This window comes from Argentina silus, assembly GCF_951799395.1.
Source record: "Argentina silus genome assembly, chromosome: 6".
NCBI classification, from domain to species: domain Eukaryota; kingdom Metazoa; phylum Chordata; class Actinopteri; order Argentiniformes; family Argentinidae; genus Argentina; species Argentina silus.
The window spans coordinates 3,008,702-3,026,201 of record NC_139660.1 but is presented as its reverse complement, the minus strand read 5'-3'; the positions used below and the strand labels follow the sequence as shown (position 1 = coordinate 3,026,201).

The following is a 17,500-nucleotide window of genomic DNA, read 5'->3' as shown; positions in this document are numbered from 1 at the left end:
CGTCCACACAAGTTGAACTCTGCTTCGTTGCATTTTGGTTCATTTCAAATTGAATACTGTGTTTTATAATTGTTGCGTAGAAACATGTCTTGGTGATTTGTGTTTTATTTATTTATCGGGGTGTAAATAGGGAGTGTAGATTGAATGAGCATACTGAACTATCGGAACAAAACCTTTCGTTTTTTCACAATAGTCCATATCCCTTATAAGAACAGTGATGTATAAAAGTGAAACAAACAGAAATCAACATAACATCCAGTAGTTGTATGTAGTTAACCAAACAAAGTAAAACAGCGTACCTTCATTTGCATAAATTGAATAAAGTGTAGAAGAAAAAAAAACCCATAGATGAAAAGAGAGCCTGTACTGCATGTTTAACGCAAGGCTGTATTTCTATACGTGTTCTGATGGTCCGTGGGTCTTGACGGACAATCGTGGGTTTACCACGGACTTGATGAGCTGCTGTCGAGAGGAGCGGCCCTCCTCCCCACCCACCCTTCCCGGCCAGCCTTGATGGCCTTTGTTTTTCTTTTTTCCTCTCTCTCTCTTTTCTCCTCGTTATTGGACTACTGGCACAGAAGCACGGCAGAGACGCTTCGCCCATAATTATGCATGAAGCCTCGCTGCCAATTAGCAGAGGCTCCTCCGTCCCTCTCGCTGAGTTCCACATGCTAATTCATTTGACATATGATGTATAAAATTCATTATGCATTCTGAGTAGTTTGCATGGCTTGCTTCATTCATAATAAGAAATGTATAGAAAGTTTTTGTGTGTGGTTGTTTTAAAGACTTCCCAGTTCTTTGTTTTTGTGGCCTGTTTCTTTCTTTCTTTTTTTTAAAATTATTATTATTATTTTTTAAATTTTTTATTAAATAGACCCAGTGTGTTATAAAAAAAAGATTAGTGAAAATATTTTACAACGTAATAACAAAGACATGCATATTTAATATATGTCATGGTTAAGATATGTGAAATATGTACAAATAGAATTTCTGCATCAAGCCATGTGTGCAAACAGTCTTTAGTCCCATGTTTTGTTTTTTTAATTGTTTCTCATTTTCTCATATTAGTTATAGAAAGTAGGAGGAAGGGGTTCCAGTTAGGAAATGCACTGCTGTAGCAGAAAGGCAACGTAGCAGGGGAATTCACGTTGTGATCATATTGAATAAAGTGTTCATATCTGTGTTGCGATCACGTAACAGATCAAACAGAAGCCAGTAAAAAAAAAAACCCCTGCAAAAAGGCTTATACGTTTATTTAATCTGTCTGTTTCCCTGGATATAAAACAAAGGTAATTAAAACAGTTTGCGTCCCTGTGATTGTTGAAGTACTGGGACTATAAAATTGTCACCTATGCTTACAGGAGGAAGTGTGTTAATGAGTGGGACAGTTTTATATGGACGGCCCTTTGTAGTCTCGCGGCTAAAGCCCCGGCCGAAAGGGCCACGCTCCCTTCAGGCCAAACCTCTTTAAAAGCAGAATGGTTGTGTTTTACCCCGCTCTGCCCCCTCCTCCTCCGTTTGGTCATTCTCTCACATTTGGGGGAAGAATTAGCCGTCGGACATCTGAGAGGGTCGGAGATGAAAAAGGCGGTTTCCTTTGGTTTTATTTGAAGGCTGAGACTTGGGATCCCTTTTAGGGACGGCCCCGCTCCGGTTAGTGGTCACTTAGCGCGCCGCCAGAGGACATTTCCTTCCCTGTACTTAACCTTTGACCCGGGAAAGTAAAGGTGTAATCAAATCTTACGCTGAGCCCGGCTACAAGGTGCAAGTTGACTTCCGGTAACGGGCCTGGGCGTCGAGGGAGATTTAACACCCATCTAGGGAATAGAAATAACAGTGTCGCGCTTAACACCCAACAGGTACTTTATGGCAGCAAACAGGGGAGACGTGAGTACGCAATTAAAAGAGTGTATTTTACTACAGTCAAATGAAAGCCTAACTTACTAAGATTTGAGACCTTACTAAGGTACTTACTTAGACCTTACTAAGGTACTTACTTAGACCTTACTAAGGTATTTGCCCTGACATGCTTGGTTTGTTTGTTGTGGTGAACTTTTACTTGTTGTGTCTCCATGCCTGCAAACAAACACACGATCCCTCCTCTCTGTTGTCATTTGTTTTGCGTGTGATTTACATCATTTACACCCTTAGAAAGGCGTAGTGGAATTGATGGGGCGCTTCTAGAACCTAGGATACTAACCTCGGATACTAAATGGCATTCAGAAGTAATAGAGGGGACTTCCCAGCTTAGCCGTATCTCCTGACACATCCTTCTGGGTGGTGTTGTGGTCGGGGATGAGGAGCTGGAGGGCTTTTGAGTGGCCCATAGATTAGATGGTTTATTCCTTGAGTATACAGCACTTTGAGGAGACTTGTGTTTAGAATGGTCTGGAGAGATTACGGTGCTCCCGCACACAGTGAGGGATGGATGTCTCTCTATCGGGGGATTTGCGAAGCACAAACAGATCTAAGCCCCAAACTGCGAAGAGTAGGAGTGCTTACAGTAGGAATAAAAGGGCATTCTTGTCGAGGAAAAAAAAAAAGAAAAAGAACAAACAAGAAAAAAAATTACGACCAAATGATTTTTGTATTCATTATCTTCATATAGAATAACATGGCCAGTTTTGCTACGGTTACGAGTACAAGTACAATGTTATTCCTCCCTTCCCTGGATATCTTGATAAGTTGTGGTTCACTGCTCCTATGCCAATAATTTATTTGCCTCTAAAACAAAGGATGGTACAGCACCTTCATTGAGGGGGTCTAATGAGTCTGAGAGCTGAAGCCTGTCGAGATCCTCTGACAGCAGAGAGTCAGTCCTATTTAAATACCCTTCACTTGTGAAAAATGAAGGATTAACATCCAGGAGCCTCGCTTTTTAAACAAAGGGAGGGGAGACAGATAATGATTTGGCTTTGTTTTCAAGGGCCTGTTGAGAATTTCAGACATCTTTTTATTTTTTTATGTTTGTGTGTATATATATATATATATATATATATATTTTTTTTTTGGAGGGCAGGGGTTGGAGGTGTTTAAATGTGTGGATTTAAACACACCTCATATAAATGCAATGATATACTGCTTATTTATTTGACATGTCATATATGTCCTTGCTTGCTTTTTTTTTTTTTTTTTTTTTTTTTTTTTGGAGAAATGTCCAGTCAGCCTGTGAATTTTGTAGTTAAGACGTGCGTGTTTCATATGGTTTGGATAGTGTGACCTGATTATGGGAAATCTTCATGCGGACGTCAAAATATTGGCATGTTAAGAAGCTGATTGTTTCAGGCTAATGGTCACTCAGGCCCTCTGATTGGTGCGCTTGGCTGCACTTCCCCGGGAACCGGCGTGTCATTGGCCCCTTGCGGATTTAGCGATATGAAAATTTGCATTACGTTCACTTTATTGTTTTTTGTTGTCTGTTAATTCCAGTCTACAGAGCAGCCACTGACCCATGCCCTGAGAAATTCCCAGCATCCCACTGTCTGAGCAGGAGTTCACCGGCAGATAGAACTCCCTCAGCCAAGTCTACCTCAGAGGCAGTATTATCCTCTGGATCCTCTGGAGGTTAAAAAAAAAGAAATAAAGTTTCATTGTTATTTTTATTTATAATTGTTTTTTATTAGGCCTGCCAAGAGAGGCTGTGTTTTATTATGGATAAACATTTTTATGTTAATTTCTTTTCTTTCTTTTTCTTTCTTTTAAAAAAATAAAAATAAAAATGTTTTACAGTAGACAATTGGCCAATTCTATTAAGAAAGCCATTCTGTCATTGTGACTTGCCCACACATTTGTTTGGGAGGGAAAATAAAAGTCTGCTTTTGATGGATTGATTGATTCATTCAGAAGTTCATTTTTATTTTTTTTGCCTCTTCATTCTGGCTTACAAAGTTAATGAAGCATTTATGAGAGTTGCTGCAATTCGTCTCCATGCTGAAGAGGGCATAATCCAGTTATTATGCGTGAAACGTTCAGGAATACATGGTAAAATAAACTAAATAAATACTAAATACAAATTCAATACCTCACTTCAATACCACACCACATTTTTATTATTTGATTGCATAACATTATAAATGAACTGAGCTCTCGCAACCTTCAAGCCAAAACAAAATGTTGGCTATCTTCCACTTCGAAACCAAGTCAACTTGGCCAAGAATATGTCAGCCCTCATAAGAGAGCCATGTTGCAGATTGCACTTCACTTCTGGTGGGTGTATTTTGTGATTAGCTTTAACACAAACACTAACAGTATAAATTATTTTTAGGTTGTTAATTTATTTATTTATTTTACATTAATTAGTTAAGGCAAGAGTCGGAGGAATGTCTTTTTTATATGTAAAGGAGAAAAAAGAGAAAAGGGGGGGGTGGGAGGGAGAGGGGGGTGGGGGAGCCTCAGTGGTTCTCGTACTGCGTCTTGGCTTAGCTTGTGCATCTGGGAGCAACATGCTTGTAAACCATCGCATCCCTCTTCAGTTAACACAGGCTACGGTGGCCCAGTGATGTTTTGTTGAAGAAACCAAATCCCTTTTTTTTTTTCTTTTTTTTGTTTGTTACCCTCCCGTACCCATTGGCTCAAAGAGACAGAAATGTGTAGAATGCCAAGTGGCCAGAGAATGCAGAATGTCATAATTAGGCTTGGTACGGTTTATCAGTGTATACTTTCAACTGTTAGCAGTAAGCCTACCGTATGTTCTACTGACCCACTGTGTGTGTGTGTGTGTGTGTGTGTGTGTGTATATATATATATATATATATATATATATATATATATATATATATATATATAGAGAGAGAGAGAGAGAGAGAGAGAGAGAGATACAACACATTAACTACAATTAGTATGCTGTGCATATGGCCCTAGGCCTATGTACATTAGACCTAGTGTATATAATGAAGTTATACCATTATTATTCTTTGAGTACAGCTATAGGCTGATGTACTGTACCACGCCTCGGTGAAACAGATGTTTGTTGTATTAAAAACCACTTCATCCATAAAACTCTCGAAGATTGCCGAATTGAAATGTCCTGTTTGGGTTTCAGATAGCGATGAATAGCATGATTCAAATGAAGATTCATTTCAAATGTACATGTTTGTATTTTGATATGCCTTTTTCATATTTCTTTATTTTTTCCTCTTATCTTACAGTTATCTTCCCTGGTTTGAAATCTACTACAAACTGTTAAACACGTTGGCAGACTACTTAGTGAAACGCCAGGTAATCACTTCTTTTGGATGTTATTCTCCTTTCCCTCCACCCAAAGTTGTGTAGTCTGCATTTGGCTGTCTGTGCTGGATGTGTAGTAGCTGGTTTCGTAACCAGTTGTGTTGTAAGATCTCTTCTGGGGGCTGGTTTCTCACTCCGGTACGGCTTTGTTTGGAAGTTGTGTTCTACGTCTCCGGCTCCAGTTGGCTCCCAAGTTGTTAGCGGCAGCAATGTTGACATTTCATAGACCAAACGCTGATCTGTAACTGGAAGTCAGACCTTGATGATTTACTGGAAAACAAACTGTTTAGGAATACGCGTAAACACGCACGCACGCACGCGCGCACGCACACACGTGCACACACACACACACACACACACACACACACTTCACTTTGCCAAACTCTTTCCCCTGACTATAAACTGTACTGTACCAACAAAGAGAGGGAAAACAAGTTTAGGGAATGAAGAAATACTGTCATGTAGCCCTGCTTCATTCCTGCCTCAACACACACACACACACACACACACACACACACACACACACACACACACACACACACACACGTACACGTACACACATACACATGTACACATGTATACACACCCTCCCCACACACAAACACCCTCCCCACACACACACACCCTCCCCAGCAGACATCAGCAGACTCATACTCACAATCCCCAACTCCCCCTGCAGGGTCAGAGTGCACAGGAAATGTGTCACGCTACGCTTTAACCAATCAGAGCATCGTTTGCCGGCTTTTAGCCTCTTTAAACGTAATTTAGAATTCTGTATTCAACTGAGGAATCTGTTCCTCGGGTTTCTGGGTCCCCGCGCATTTGAGTAAAAAAAAAAAAAAAAGTGATGTTACAGAATTGAAATTGATGGACGGATGTCTTGAATGGATGTCTTGTTCAGTCAGAAACCAAAAACAGACAAACGCCGAACAAGGGATGCAAGTCTTGAAAGTTGTTTGTGATTTCCGTGTTCATCTTTACTTCTGTTAAGAAGCGGAGGGAGGGAGGGAGGGAGGGAGGGACGGGATGGGATGGCTGTAGATCCTGGGTGACTGAAGTGTTGGTGTGCATGATTTGGTTTATATTTACCCTGCCGTTACAGGCGAGAGGGGAATGTTGACAGACGAGGGAAGACAAGAGCTATGACTGTTCAAGGCGAGGGGTAAATGAAGTGTTTCCCCAGGCTGTGTTACTGACCATGCGTGTGAGCATTGAGGCTCTCGTGACAGGAGGCTGTTCGATTGCAGACACTCTCCCTCACACACACACACACACACACACACACACACACACACACACACACACACACACGCATGCGTGCTCGTGCACACACACACACACACACACATAAACACACACACAGAGTAAACACACACACACACACACACACACACACACACAATGTTAAATCGAGACAGAACTCTCTCTGAAACATAACAAAGAACCCCCCTCCCCCCAGCCCCCCCGCCCCCCCCCCCCCCCCCCCCCCCCTCCTCAAAAAAAAAAAAAAAAAAAAGCCCAACGACCAACAACCTTCATGTAAGTTAGTTGAACTGCATTACTAACCCTCGTCCTGGCGCTGCTCTTCTGAGATGTGAGTGAGCGAGGGCCTGAGAAAGTAAATTGCAGTCTTGTCAGAAAGCTCATAAAAGGCTGGGTGTATAATCCCGGGGCCTGTTCTGTGGCGAGGCAGATCTCTGATGGCTTCTTAAAGGCCTCTCTTTGGAGCGGGGACCCCTGCTTAATTACCGCCAGCCCGTGTCGGCCGTAAATCAACGCCGGAATAATAAGCGTCTGCTGCGGCCCCGCGTCGCCGCCGCCTCCTCACCTCCCGATCGCTCGTTAAATGCGTGTCAGGCGGGTGTTTTCCGAGCCCTTCGGCCCTCGCTGCAGGAATGCTCCCAGTCTGAGGGTCTGGGTTAAAATCATTGATGTATTGTCGTTTATTTATTTTCTAGATTTTTCTTTCTCCGGTCTTATGTGTGTGTGTGTGTGTGTGTGTGTGTGTGTGTGTGTGTGTGTGTCTTTTTGTTCTTTTTGTTTTGTTCCGTCTCTTTTCCAGGAAAACGACTTGAATGACATGCTGAACTCCCTGTACAACCTGCCCGTGCCAAAGCCCTTCACCCCTATCAGCCTGAGTGTGGTACGTATTCCCGGCACTGCCCAACACTGGGGGGGGGGGGAGGGACACCAGGGGGGAAACAGGAGAAATGGGAAACGGGAGAGAGGGATGAGGAGCAAGTGAAATGAGAGTGACAGAAGAGGGGGAGAGACACGAAAAGGGAGACGGAGAGAAGGGGTGAGAAAAGGGAGAGGGGGGAGAGAGAAGGGGTGAGAAAAGGGAGAGGGGGGGAGAGAGAAGGGGTGAGAAAAGGGAGAGGGGGGGGAGAGAAGGGGTGAGAAAAGGGAGAGGGGGGAGAGAGAAGGGGTGAGAAAAGGGAGAGAGGGGGGAGAGGCAAGGGGGAGAGACAGGAGAGGAGAGATGGGAGGTAGGAGATAGGAGGTAGGAGATAGGAGAGGGTCGAGGGATGACACTTTGTTTGGAAACACACGTGGGTTCACCGGGCCTCCCTCTGATAAGCCGACGCTGGACATCTTCCAGCCTAATGGCTGCTTTCACAACTCATCATGTCTCCTGGTTATCATGGGCTGAAATGTCTTAACAACGGTGTGTCCATCCCAGCCAGGCTATGTTTGAGTTAGCTTTGACATTATCTCACAGGGCGTTGCAGCTCAAACGTAACACTCCATTTTAAATCGCTCCATGTTCCATAGTTGCGCTTAAATTATGAGAATGTTTTTTTTTTTTTTTTTTTTCTCCAAAGCCACTAATCAGCTTTTAATGTTTTATTTAAACAATTTTCTGAGTTCATTGTATTCTACATACTGTAAGAGTGTTGTTTCAGCCTTTGTCCTTAAGAACCAAACATTCCTTATTTAGACCAATTAAAGCAGCTCCTCCTTCCCTCTCCTGTCAGTCCCTGAAGGATACACAATTATGCAGTCCTATTTATTTCAGTTGACATATATTAAGTAATCAATACTTTAGTAAAAAGGTTTACAAGTGTAATTGTGCATTATGAGACTCCTTTGGCTTCCCGTCTTGTTGATTTTCTTGTTGTTTTAATCTGGCACACTCAGCCCTTTCGTTCTGATCTCAGAGCCTCATCGAACAACAAAACCAATTACAGAGGTGACGCTTTCAACCGCTTTCTGGAGGAAAAAAATACCAGTTTTGATATTTAATTGATGAAGCAGAATATTCCTAAAAAGAGTTATTTTTGTTTTATCGTGGCAGCCTGGAAAGAGCAGCGTGGTCCCCTTTCAAGTGTGAACCCTGTTTTGCTCTCTCTCTCTCTCTCTCTCTCTCTCAATGTGAAAGAACAAGCAGTTGTATATTGCCACTGGGCAAGTACTGAGAGATCCGCCAAGCCAGGAGCAGGTGAGTGGAGAAGAGTGAGAGAACGAGAGAGAGAGAGAGAGAAAGAGAGAGAGAGAGAGAGAGAGAGGCGGCTGTGAAATGTGAAACCGCAGCAGTACTAATCGCATGGGAGAAGAGGCTTTCCAATTTGGCCAAATAAGCCTCGCTATTTTTTTTAAATATAACAAAAACAAACTATCCTGGGCCTTGGTGTCTGTTTCTTCTTCTCTGGAAAACAATCAAACTTTGTAAATGATTAATGCTGTTCCACACTGCTGTATTCTCTTTCTGAATATCAAACATTATTTTTTTTTCTCTTTTATGGTTTATGTTTAAAGCAAAGGCAATTGTGCTCAAAAAATCTCCTTGATGCCTTTCCAGTTAACCCATATTTCATGTTTTTTTATATAAACATCGCTTTTAAAAAAACAACAACAGATAAGCAAGCAAGCAAGCAAACAGCCAGAGAGGGCATGGGACTGACAGAGTTGTTCTGGGGAGCATTGTTTGTGTGTGTGATGCTCATGATCACAGTGTGCCATGGGTTTAAAAAGGCATCAATAAAAACACCATTCATATATCCCACCACCGCGGTGGCAGTATTCCCACAAGCTGCTGCTTTGAACAGGGTCTTTGACGTTATTTATTCATCGGAACGATGACAAGGCAGGAAATGACAAGCGTCAGTCATTTCCCTAAAATACTGTTAATTGCTGTCAGTGAGGAATATTGCCCACGCTTAGGCAATTTAGGTCAATTCCATCTACCTTTGCATGTTCATTTGTCAATGTTTTCGGGCCAGTTGAGCTTTTGCAAGACCAAGAACTCAGGTAAGGGGTGTGAAAGTATTGTAGGTTTTTTTTGCCTGTAATTGCCTGTTTTTTTTTTGTCTGTAATTGCCTGTTTTCTAAGGTGGTGGTTTGCTCTCCCTGTTCTATTCTAAGGTATAAAATTGCTGGGGATAAATCACTAAAAGCATGTAAACTCCTATTGTGTGTGTGTGTGTGTGTGTGTGTGTGTGTGTGTGTGGGGGGGGGGGGGGGGTGACTCCCAGTATTATTCTACTGCTGTTTTGAATTGTAATGTTTAGTCCAAGCATTGTTCTAACAGTGGTGGTAGTAGTACACAGTAGTAAGTGAACCTAGACTGGAGTGTGCAGCACCAGATGGACACTTCTGAAGCTTAGTGTGAAACACGCCATGCTGTGCAGGAGATGAGAGAATAAAGAGCAGGTTTAGTGTGCTGTCCAGGAGAACTACACACCTGAAATGTCCCTATCTCATCCCTATCTCAGGCCCCTTTGATCCAAATACTGAACCTGCTCTGCTCTCCCAAAGTGAGACTGGCAGCCCTGTGATCCTCACAGCAACCTGTGTGTGTGTGTGTGGAGGTGTGTGTATAAGTATGTGTGTATAAGAATGTGTGTGTGTGTGTGTGTGTGTGTGGAGGTGTGTGTATAAGTGTGTGTGTGTGTGTGTGTGTGTGTGTGTGTGTGTGTGTGTGTGGAGGTGTGTGTGTGTGTGTGTGTGCGGGAGCTCTCTTTTAATGCTGAAATAAAGACCTTGTTTTACACCGGAGACATCACCCCAGCCTCTGTCTACAGGGAACAGCATTGCTGTTGAGTCTCTCCCCTCTCCCTGCGCCCCTCTCCCCTCTCCCTCTCCCCTCTCCCCTCTCCCCTCTCCCTGCGCCCCTCTCCCCTCTCCCCTCTCCCTCTCCCCTCTCCCCTCTCCCCTCTCCCTGCGCCCCTCTCCCCTCTCCCCTCTCCCCTCTCCCTGCGCCCCTCTCCCCTCTCCCCTCTCCCCTCTCCCCTCTCCCTGCGCCCCTCTCCCCTCTCCCCTCTCCCTCTCCCCTCTCCCTCTCCCTGCGCCCCTCTCCCCTCTCCCTCTCCCTGCGCCCTGCTTTCTATGATAAAAGCATCGGCGCGGTTCAGACGAGAGCTCAGCAATTCATAAAGACAGAGGAGAAGATGAGTCATAAATCATGGAACAAAGTGAAGGTTTTCTCCCCCTCCCCCCCCCCCCCCCGTTTCTCTCTGAGTGGCGTGCTACGTTGGTGACCCTCCTCTTCTTCTTCTGTGGTTTTGTCTTTTCGCAGCACTCGTACTTCATAGCCCCTGATATCAACGGACTGCCTACCATCCCTGAAAGTGTGAGTCTACCTGTCGCCCCAATACAGAGGGAGGGAGGGAGGGAGGGAGGGAGGGAGAGAGAGAGGGAGAGAGGGAGAGAGAGAGAGAGAGATCTGTGTCAAAGACTACTTCCATACCTTTATCATATTCTGTCAGTTAACTTTTGAAGTGTGAATGTTAAAGGATGTCGTTCAGGAAACACAAGTGATTTGTTCAGTATCCTTTGAAGAATCTAAAATATAAAACATATTCTGGTTTGTTTAACACTTTTTTGTTTGCTACATAATTCCATATGTGTTCCTTCATAGTTTTGATGTCTTCAATATTAATCTACAATGTAGAAAATAATAAAAATAAAGAAAAACCATTCAATGAGAAGGTGTGTCCAAACTTTTGACTGGTACTGTATACATGTCGGAATCGAACCGGGACCCTTGCGATTATGTGGCATGCGCGTTAGTGTGCCACGCCACCAAGCGCCCCCTATAGGTACACCCTTGATCCTTCAGTGATTGTCCAACTCCTTCCCTCCACAGAGGAACCTGACTGAGTACTTTGTGGCCGTCGATGTCAACAACATGCTCCAGCTGCACGCCAGCATGCTGCATGAACGACGCATCATCATTACCTCAAGCAAGCTTAGCACTGTAAGTACAACACGTCCCCGGGGCGGGGTTCGAACCCGGGTCCCCCCACGCGGAAGACCCAAGTGTGTACCATTAGGCCAAGGGCATATCCTCAAACGTGATTTCTAATCACCTCCGTTCCACAGGTACTCAAGGACAGTGTATTTCAAGTGTAGCACTGTGAGTTGAGTGTTAAACTGCGTCTGTGATTCTGCACAGTGAAACCACTGTAACCGTAATAGAGCTAGGAGAAACATTTGGATACCATGTTTTGGCTCATGTTCAGTACTCAGTATTGAGATGTATGCCTTATGCCTTATGCCTTGTGATTAATGCTGTAAGAGGCAAAAATCACAAGAGTTTGGGATTTCCTCCTCTGATTAAACATGGTGCTCCTCATCAATGTTCCAGCGGAGTGACAAGCCGCAGAGCCTGCACTAAAGCAGGATTACATTTGACTGTTTGTCTTAAAGCTGCTACGTTTTAATGGCTGACAAGCCCTAAATTATCAGTTATTAGAGCACTAACTCTCTCACATAGTTTCTGTCAGGCCTGTCTATCTGTCTGTCCGGGGGAGGCAGGCAGTGTCTCTCTCTCTCTCTCTCTCTCTCTCTCCTTTCCTGTTTCTATCTCTGCCTCTCTCCCTCCCTCTCTCTCTCTCCCCCCCTCTCTCTGTCCTTATCTCCCTGGCCGACGGCAGAACCAAATGTTTATGACAGTTGAGGGGAGAGCGGAGAGTGATGTCATCCATGGCCTATCTGTACCGGTTCTGCTTCAGTATCTGCCACACGGAACGCGGAACGCGGAACAGGCGGGGGGGAGGTTGGTTGGGGTGGTTGGGGTGGGGGATGCGGTGGGATTTGACGGGCGGGCAACGGAACCCAAGGTCTCCCTCAGGACCGCGATATGGGGGAGGTGTATAAATTACCCAACCCTCTGAGAATTTCACCTCTCTCCCTTTTCTCCCGTCTCCCCTGGGCTCAGCTCAGCCCAACAGTGCCTCGGCTCAGAGTTCCTACTCCAGACAGGGACACCGGGGGTTACAGGGTGTAAATCATTAGACCCGTGGGTGACGGGTGTTTTTCTTAGCAAATGGGTGGAAGTGATTCTTCCTGTGATTTACAGTTTGCTGTAGCGAAGAAGACAAACGGTTTCTCTGGTTTCATTTTAATGAAAATGCCGACAGAATATGTACAAATTCCCCACGTTAGACCTCCACCTCCGTAAGCCTTTTATCCTTCAGAATCCTTCATCCATCCATCCATTCCTCCATCCATCTGTCTGTGTGCCTATCTTTTTTCCGGGAGAGATGCTATTTGGTAGAAATATGCCTCAGGGGGCAGAGAGGACACGCTCACACATGTAAGCTGGTTCACTGCTCATCTTTCCACTGTGCTCTATCCAAAGTGAAGGCTAGTTAGTGTACTGGCACAAAATGGCCGCCTTGCATCACCCAGGTGTGTACCGCACATTAGTGGACGGGAGTTCCTCTTTCCAGTGAAAAGAGCTTTGAGGCCTTTAGAAATGTCAGGAATAAATGCATCACATTTTAATACCATTGTTGTAAGTAGCTATGTGTGCTCTCTGTCTGTCCTTGGCATGTCTCACGCACGCACGCACGCACGCACGCACGCACGCACACAGTGAAGGGAGAAGAGGCTGGGGTGCCATCCAGCTGGACTGGCCCCTGCAACCGCTATCCTCCCCCGGAGCTGCTCCCAAACTGAGAGAGAGAGAGAGAGAGAGAAGGTGAGAGAGAGAGAGAGAGAGAAGGTGAGAGAGAGAGAGAGAGAGAGAGAGAGAGAGAGAGAGAGAGAGAGAGAGAAGAGAGAGAGAGGAGAGAGAGAGAGAGAGAAGAGAGAGAGAGAGAGAGAGAGAGAGAGAGAGAGAGACTGCATACATTATGCCCTCTCCAGGCAGAGCCTCCGTGTTTAGGCCCCCAGTGAACCTGCTGTGTCAGTCTAGCAGAACATGGCCGCTCGCTCACGAGCACCCAACAGCAAAGGAATAAATCATGATCTTACAACAATGCATCAGTTGACTTATTGCTGTTTCGTGACCGGAGGTGAGCAGTACCACTGTTTTAAAAGGCGCCGTGGCGGTGGCGAATGGCGGGCAGGAGCGGGGCGCCAGCCGAGCGTGTAGCCTTGTCATACGGCCGTATAATTGTGCTGCATCAGGCCCCCTCTAACTAGTCAGCTGGGAGGCCCCTCGTCTTTGATCTGCCCGGGCCCCCACAGCCCAGCCCCGGCCCTGACAGCAGCCCCTCTCATCAGCCTGTCAGGGCTATGCTAACAAGGGCCCATCCATCCACCCATCCACCATCTACACTAGCATGGCCCTGAGTGCTAGCTGCCTCCCTCCTCCACCCCCCCCCCCCCCCTCCACTGACTTCTTCACTTCTCTCTCTCTCTCTCTGTCTCTCTGTCTCTCTCTCTCTCTGTCTCTCTCTCTCTCTCTCTCTCTCTCTCTCTGTCTCTCTCTCTCTCACTTCACTGCCTCCCTCTCTCTTCTCTGGGTGGTTTTAGAGCACCATCTGTTGAATGTTGTTCTGCCTTCTCATATCTTGTTTTCACAGATATTTTTATTGTGATATTTCGTAGCCGATCCTACCTTTCTGTCTTGCTGTCTCTACTAAGTGTCTTTGTGAGTGACTGTTTTTTATCTTTGCGTGTGTGTGTGTGTCTGTTTTTGTGTGTGTGTGTGCGTGTGTGTGAGTGCGTGTGTGTGTGTGTGTCGTGCGTGCGTGCGCGTGTGTGGGAGGACTGGTGTTAGCAGTGAAGCTGCCACCCTGTGCCCTCCTCCTCTCCTTCCAGTGGCACACCTGCTCTGCTCTGCTCTCTCTCTCTCTCCCAGTGCCACCCTACTTGTTAGTGGCACACCTGCGATGCTCTGAGCCTGACACCGGCGTTTGTCAACAGAAAGAGAGAGCAGGTCGCTGGTAATTGGGTGTCTCCCTCAAGACAGGGAGGGCAGAGGAGAGAGAGAGAGGAGGAGAGGAGAGGAGAGGAGAGGAGGAAGAGAGAGGAGCAGAGAAACAGATCTTACGGCATGGAAGGGAGAGAGAAGACCGAGGTTTGAGGGGAGGGTAGGAAAGGAGGGAATGGGAGGGGGACGAGATATACGGGAGGGGAGGTGAGGTGAGGTGAGGTGACATGAATGCTACAGGTATAAGGGGGTCAAAAGTGACTAATGTTCTCAGAATGAAACACTACTAAAGTAAGTTTCAAGTTTATGAAGTGCATTTTACATCCAGTCTCAATAGACCGTGCAATGGATAAAAAACACACACACACACACACACACACACACACACACACACACACACACACACACACACACACACACAATAGAACAATAAGAATGTGACATACAAAACCACTAACGAGGTGAGTAAATACAGGAGATTACAACGCAGAGGTAAGGAATAACGCAGAGGTAAGGGATTCATAAGTTATAAAAGTTAGGAATAAGAAATACGTCCGTTTCCATGTACACCGTCTCTGACTCCCTGACATGGATTGGCGGGCTGTTCCTCATAGACAGGGCTGTTCCTGAAAGACAGGGCTGTTCCTGAAAGACAGGGCTGTTCCTGAGAGACAGGCTGTTCCTCATAGACAGGGCTGTTCCTCATAGACAGGGCTGTTCCTGAGAGACAGGCTGTTCCTCAGACAGGGCTGTTCCTGAGAGACAGGCTGTTCCTCATAAGACAGGCTGTTCCTCATAGACAGGCCTGTTCCTGAGAGACAGGGCTGTTCCTCATAGACAGGGCTGTTCCTCATAGACAGGCTGTTCCTGAGAGACAGGGCTGTTCCTGAAAGACAGGGCTCCATCAGAAGCAGCAGCACCCCCCCCAGTCTCCTCCTGAGTCTCCCTCAGTGGGCCTTTCTCTGTTTCTCTCTTCATCTCCACGTTGACCTGTAATCTCCTATCAAAAGCTCAAGTGAAGACGTCATCGGCGACATTGTGGTTCCCCTCTCCGCTGCCAGCCTCCCTGTTTCGGGAGGCCGTGGGTGGGGAGGCGACTGTAGACTGCAGGTCCAAGGCATGAGGGATACGCCACGAGTATCTTAAAGGCCTGCGTCGCGTGTTCACCTCTCTGTGTCTCTGATGTCGTTGTTTGTTAAAGCAGATGTTTTGCAGGCAGTGGAACAAGCTTATCTGAATAAGACAACACATGAATATGAAAGCGTCTCAGCCGCAGTCTTTGATGGTTAACAACGGCGGCTTTGATGGTTTACAACCGCCGCCCACGTGCTCTATTCACACCGTACCTCTGATAACCACTCTGCTCCCGTCTGAGCTGGCTTCTCTCATAATTGAGTTTATTTTTTTTATTTTTATTTTTTTATTTAAATATGTTTTTAGGGCATTTCTGCTTCATTGGGATAGAGGCAGTAGAGAATGACAGGAAGGATGGGAGAGAGAGAGAGGAGGGATGACATGCAAGATAGGTCGATGGTCGGAATCGAACCAGGAACCTTGTGATTACGTGGTAAGCGCATTAGTGTGCTACGCCACTAAGCGCCCGCGAGTTCTTTTTTTTTTTTCTGTCATTATCTTACTGAGGGTCCTATTTCATCTAAACTGGTATCCAGCCTCCTTAGGGTTATACGGTATATAGAATAGACGTATGTTTTTAAAAACACACGCAATGAACAATACCCTGTTAAAACTTTTGACACAGTTATTTATGAGAGTGGTAATGGGTACACAGGTGGGTCCACACCTGTGTGTGTCTGTCTGTCTGTGTGTGTGTGTGTGTGTGTGTGTGTCTGTGTGTCTGTGTGTCTGTGTGTCTGTGTCTGTGTCTGTGTCTGTGTCTGTGTGTGTGTGTGTGTGTGTGTGTGTGTGTGTGTGTGATGGACTTTAGCCTTATTAAAGGCTTGTGGGAAACAGACAGGGTTAATGGTGGCCAGTTCCTATCTGTGCTGCTGAGGCTCAGGAGAACTCTGAAGGCAGGACGGGCTCCGGTTGTGCCTTTTGAAGCAGGCCGTTGCTGTATAATTTGTGACCCTATCTTAGAGGAGAGTACACACACACACACACACACACAGAGGCACCTCATTACCGGGCAGACCCCTGGTCCCAGCGGGCCAAGCCCAGCACCTAAACCAGACCTAATCCTGTATTTGTTCTTGGGGACTGTATCTGTGATTCTCCATTGAATGGAATATTAAGCACCCAGGTCTTTTGTGGAGCATGTAAGCCATTTGGCTCTTGCCATCTATTATTTATCAGCCTGGCAAATATTTTATCAGCCCAGCCTCTCACGACCCGGTCCCATGTGGAGCCCTTGAGAAAGAAAAAGGGGGGGGAAATGCGATTACAAATTTCCCCCTTTTTTTTCTTTTTTTTTTGGTATTTAATCGTGTCTTAAAAACCTGTTTGGATCTGAAAGCCACCAAGGTTTATTTTGGGTTTCATTTGAGAGAAACTATTTGAGGTATTCCTTTGGTGTTGCTTCCCCTCCCTCCCCCCCCCCCAAACCCCCCCCCCCCCCCCCTCATCATCTCCCTCTTCACCACTGTAGAAAAAGTCTTTTTTTTTTTTTTAACATTTGTTTTTAATGTTTATCTTAGTTTCGTTTCCTCTCACCCCCCTCCCCCACCCTGAACCACCCACCTACCGCTCAGAAGAGAGATACCGCATCCCTTTAAACCTGGGAGTAAATCACGCCAAATTGGGGGCTCACCTTGAGGCCTTGTTGAGATAATTGGAGCTGGCTAGCGAGTTTTTCTGTGCCATTACCTCCTGGTACCTCTCTCCCAGAGGAGGGGAGACAGTAGCCTGTTGGCTGAGCCCAGGAGAAGCCCTCCTAAGCCTCCACTGCTGACCTCCCTTCATCATTATTTAATGGCCTTCTACTGTCACCGTTTCCAAAAGGGAGAAGGGCACCACTGCTTTGATATTAGCCCTTTTCTCCAAGTGCTACACTTAGACATTAATATTCATACAATTGATTTAGTTTCTGGAGAGAGAGAGAGAGAAAAAAAGTGTTTTCTTGGGAATTAAAGTCTGACAGCACTGTAGCATTGTTGTATTTTATTTGAAGACGGCAGCAAGCAAATATGCATATGCAGATATGCAGAC

At 45.7% G+C, this 17,500-nt stretch overlaps 1 protein-coding gene across 1 annotated transcript in view; it reads left to right on the top strand.

The window, feature by feature from the left end:
• The window catches only part of LOC310805729 (DENN domain-containing protein 1B-like), a gene marked incomplete at both ends in the record, with an annotated part of 52,407 nt that overhangs the window by 24,055 nt on the left and 10,852 nt on the right, over nucleotides 1-17,500 (top strand). Inside the window, 5 exons of the mRNA XM_083671529.1 lie at nucleotides 5,151-5,220; nucleotides 7,292-7,372; nucleotides 8,612-8,671; nucleotides 10,748-10,801; nucleotides 11,318-11,428. Coding sequence (XP_083527655.1) covers nucleotides 5,151-5,220; nucleotides 7,292-7,372; nucleotides 8,612-8,671; nucleotides 10,748-10,801; nucleotides 11,318-11,428 — 376 coding nt within the window. The remainder of the gene's footprint in view (nucleotides 1-5,150; nucleotides 5,221-7,291; nucleotides 7,373-8,611; nucleotides 8,672-10,747; nucleotides 10,802-11,317; nucleotides 11,429-17,500) is intronic.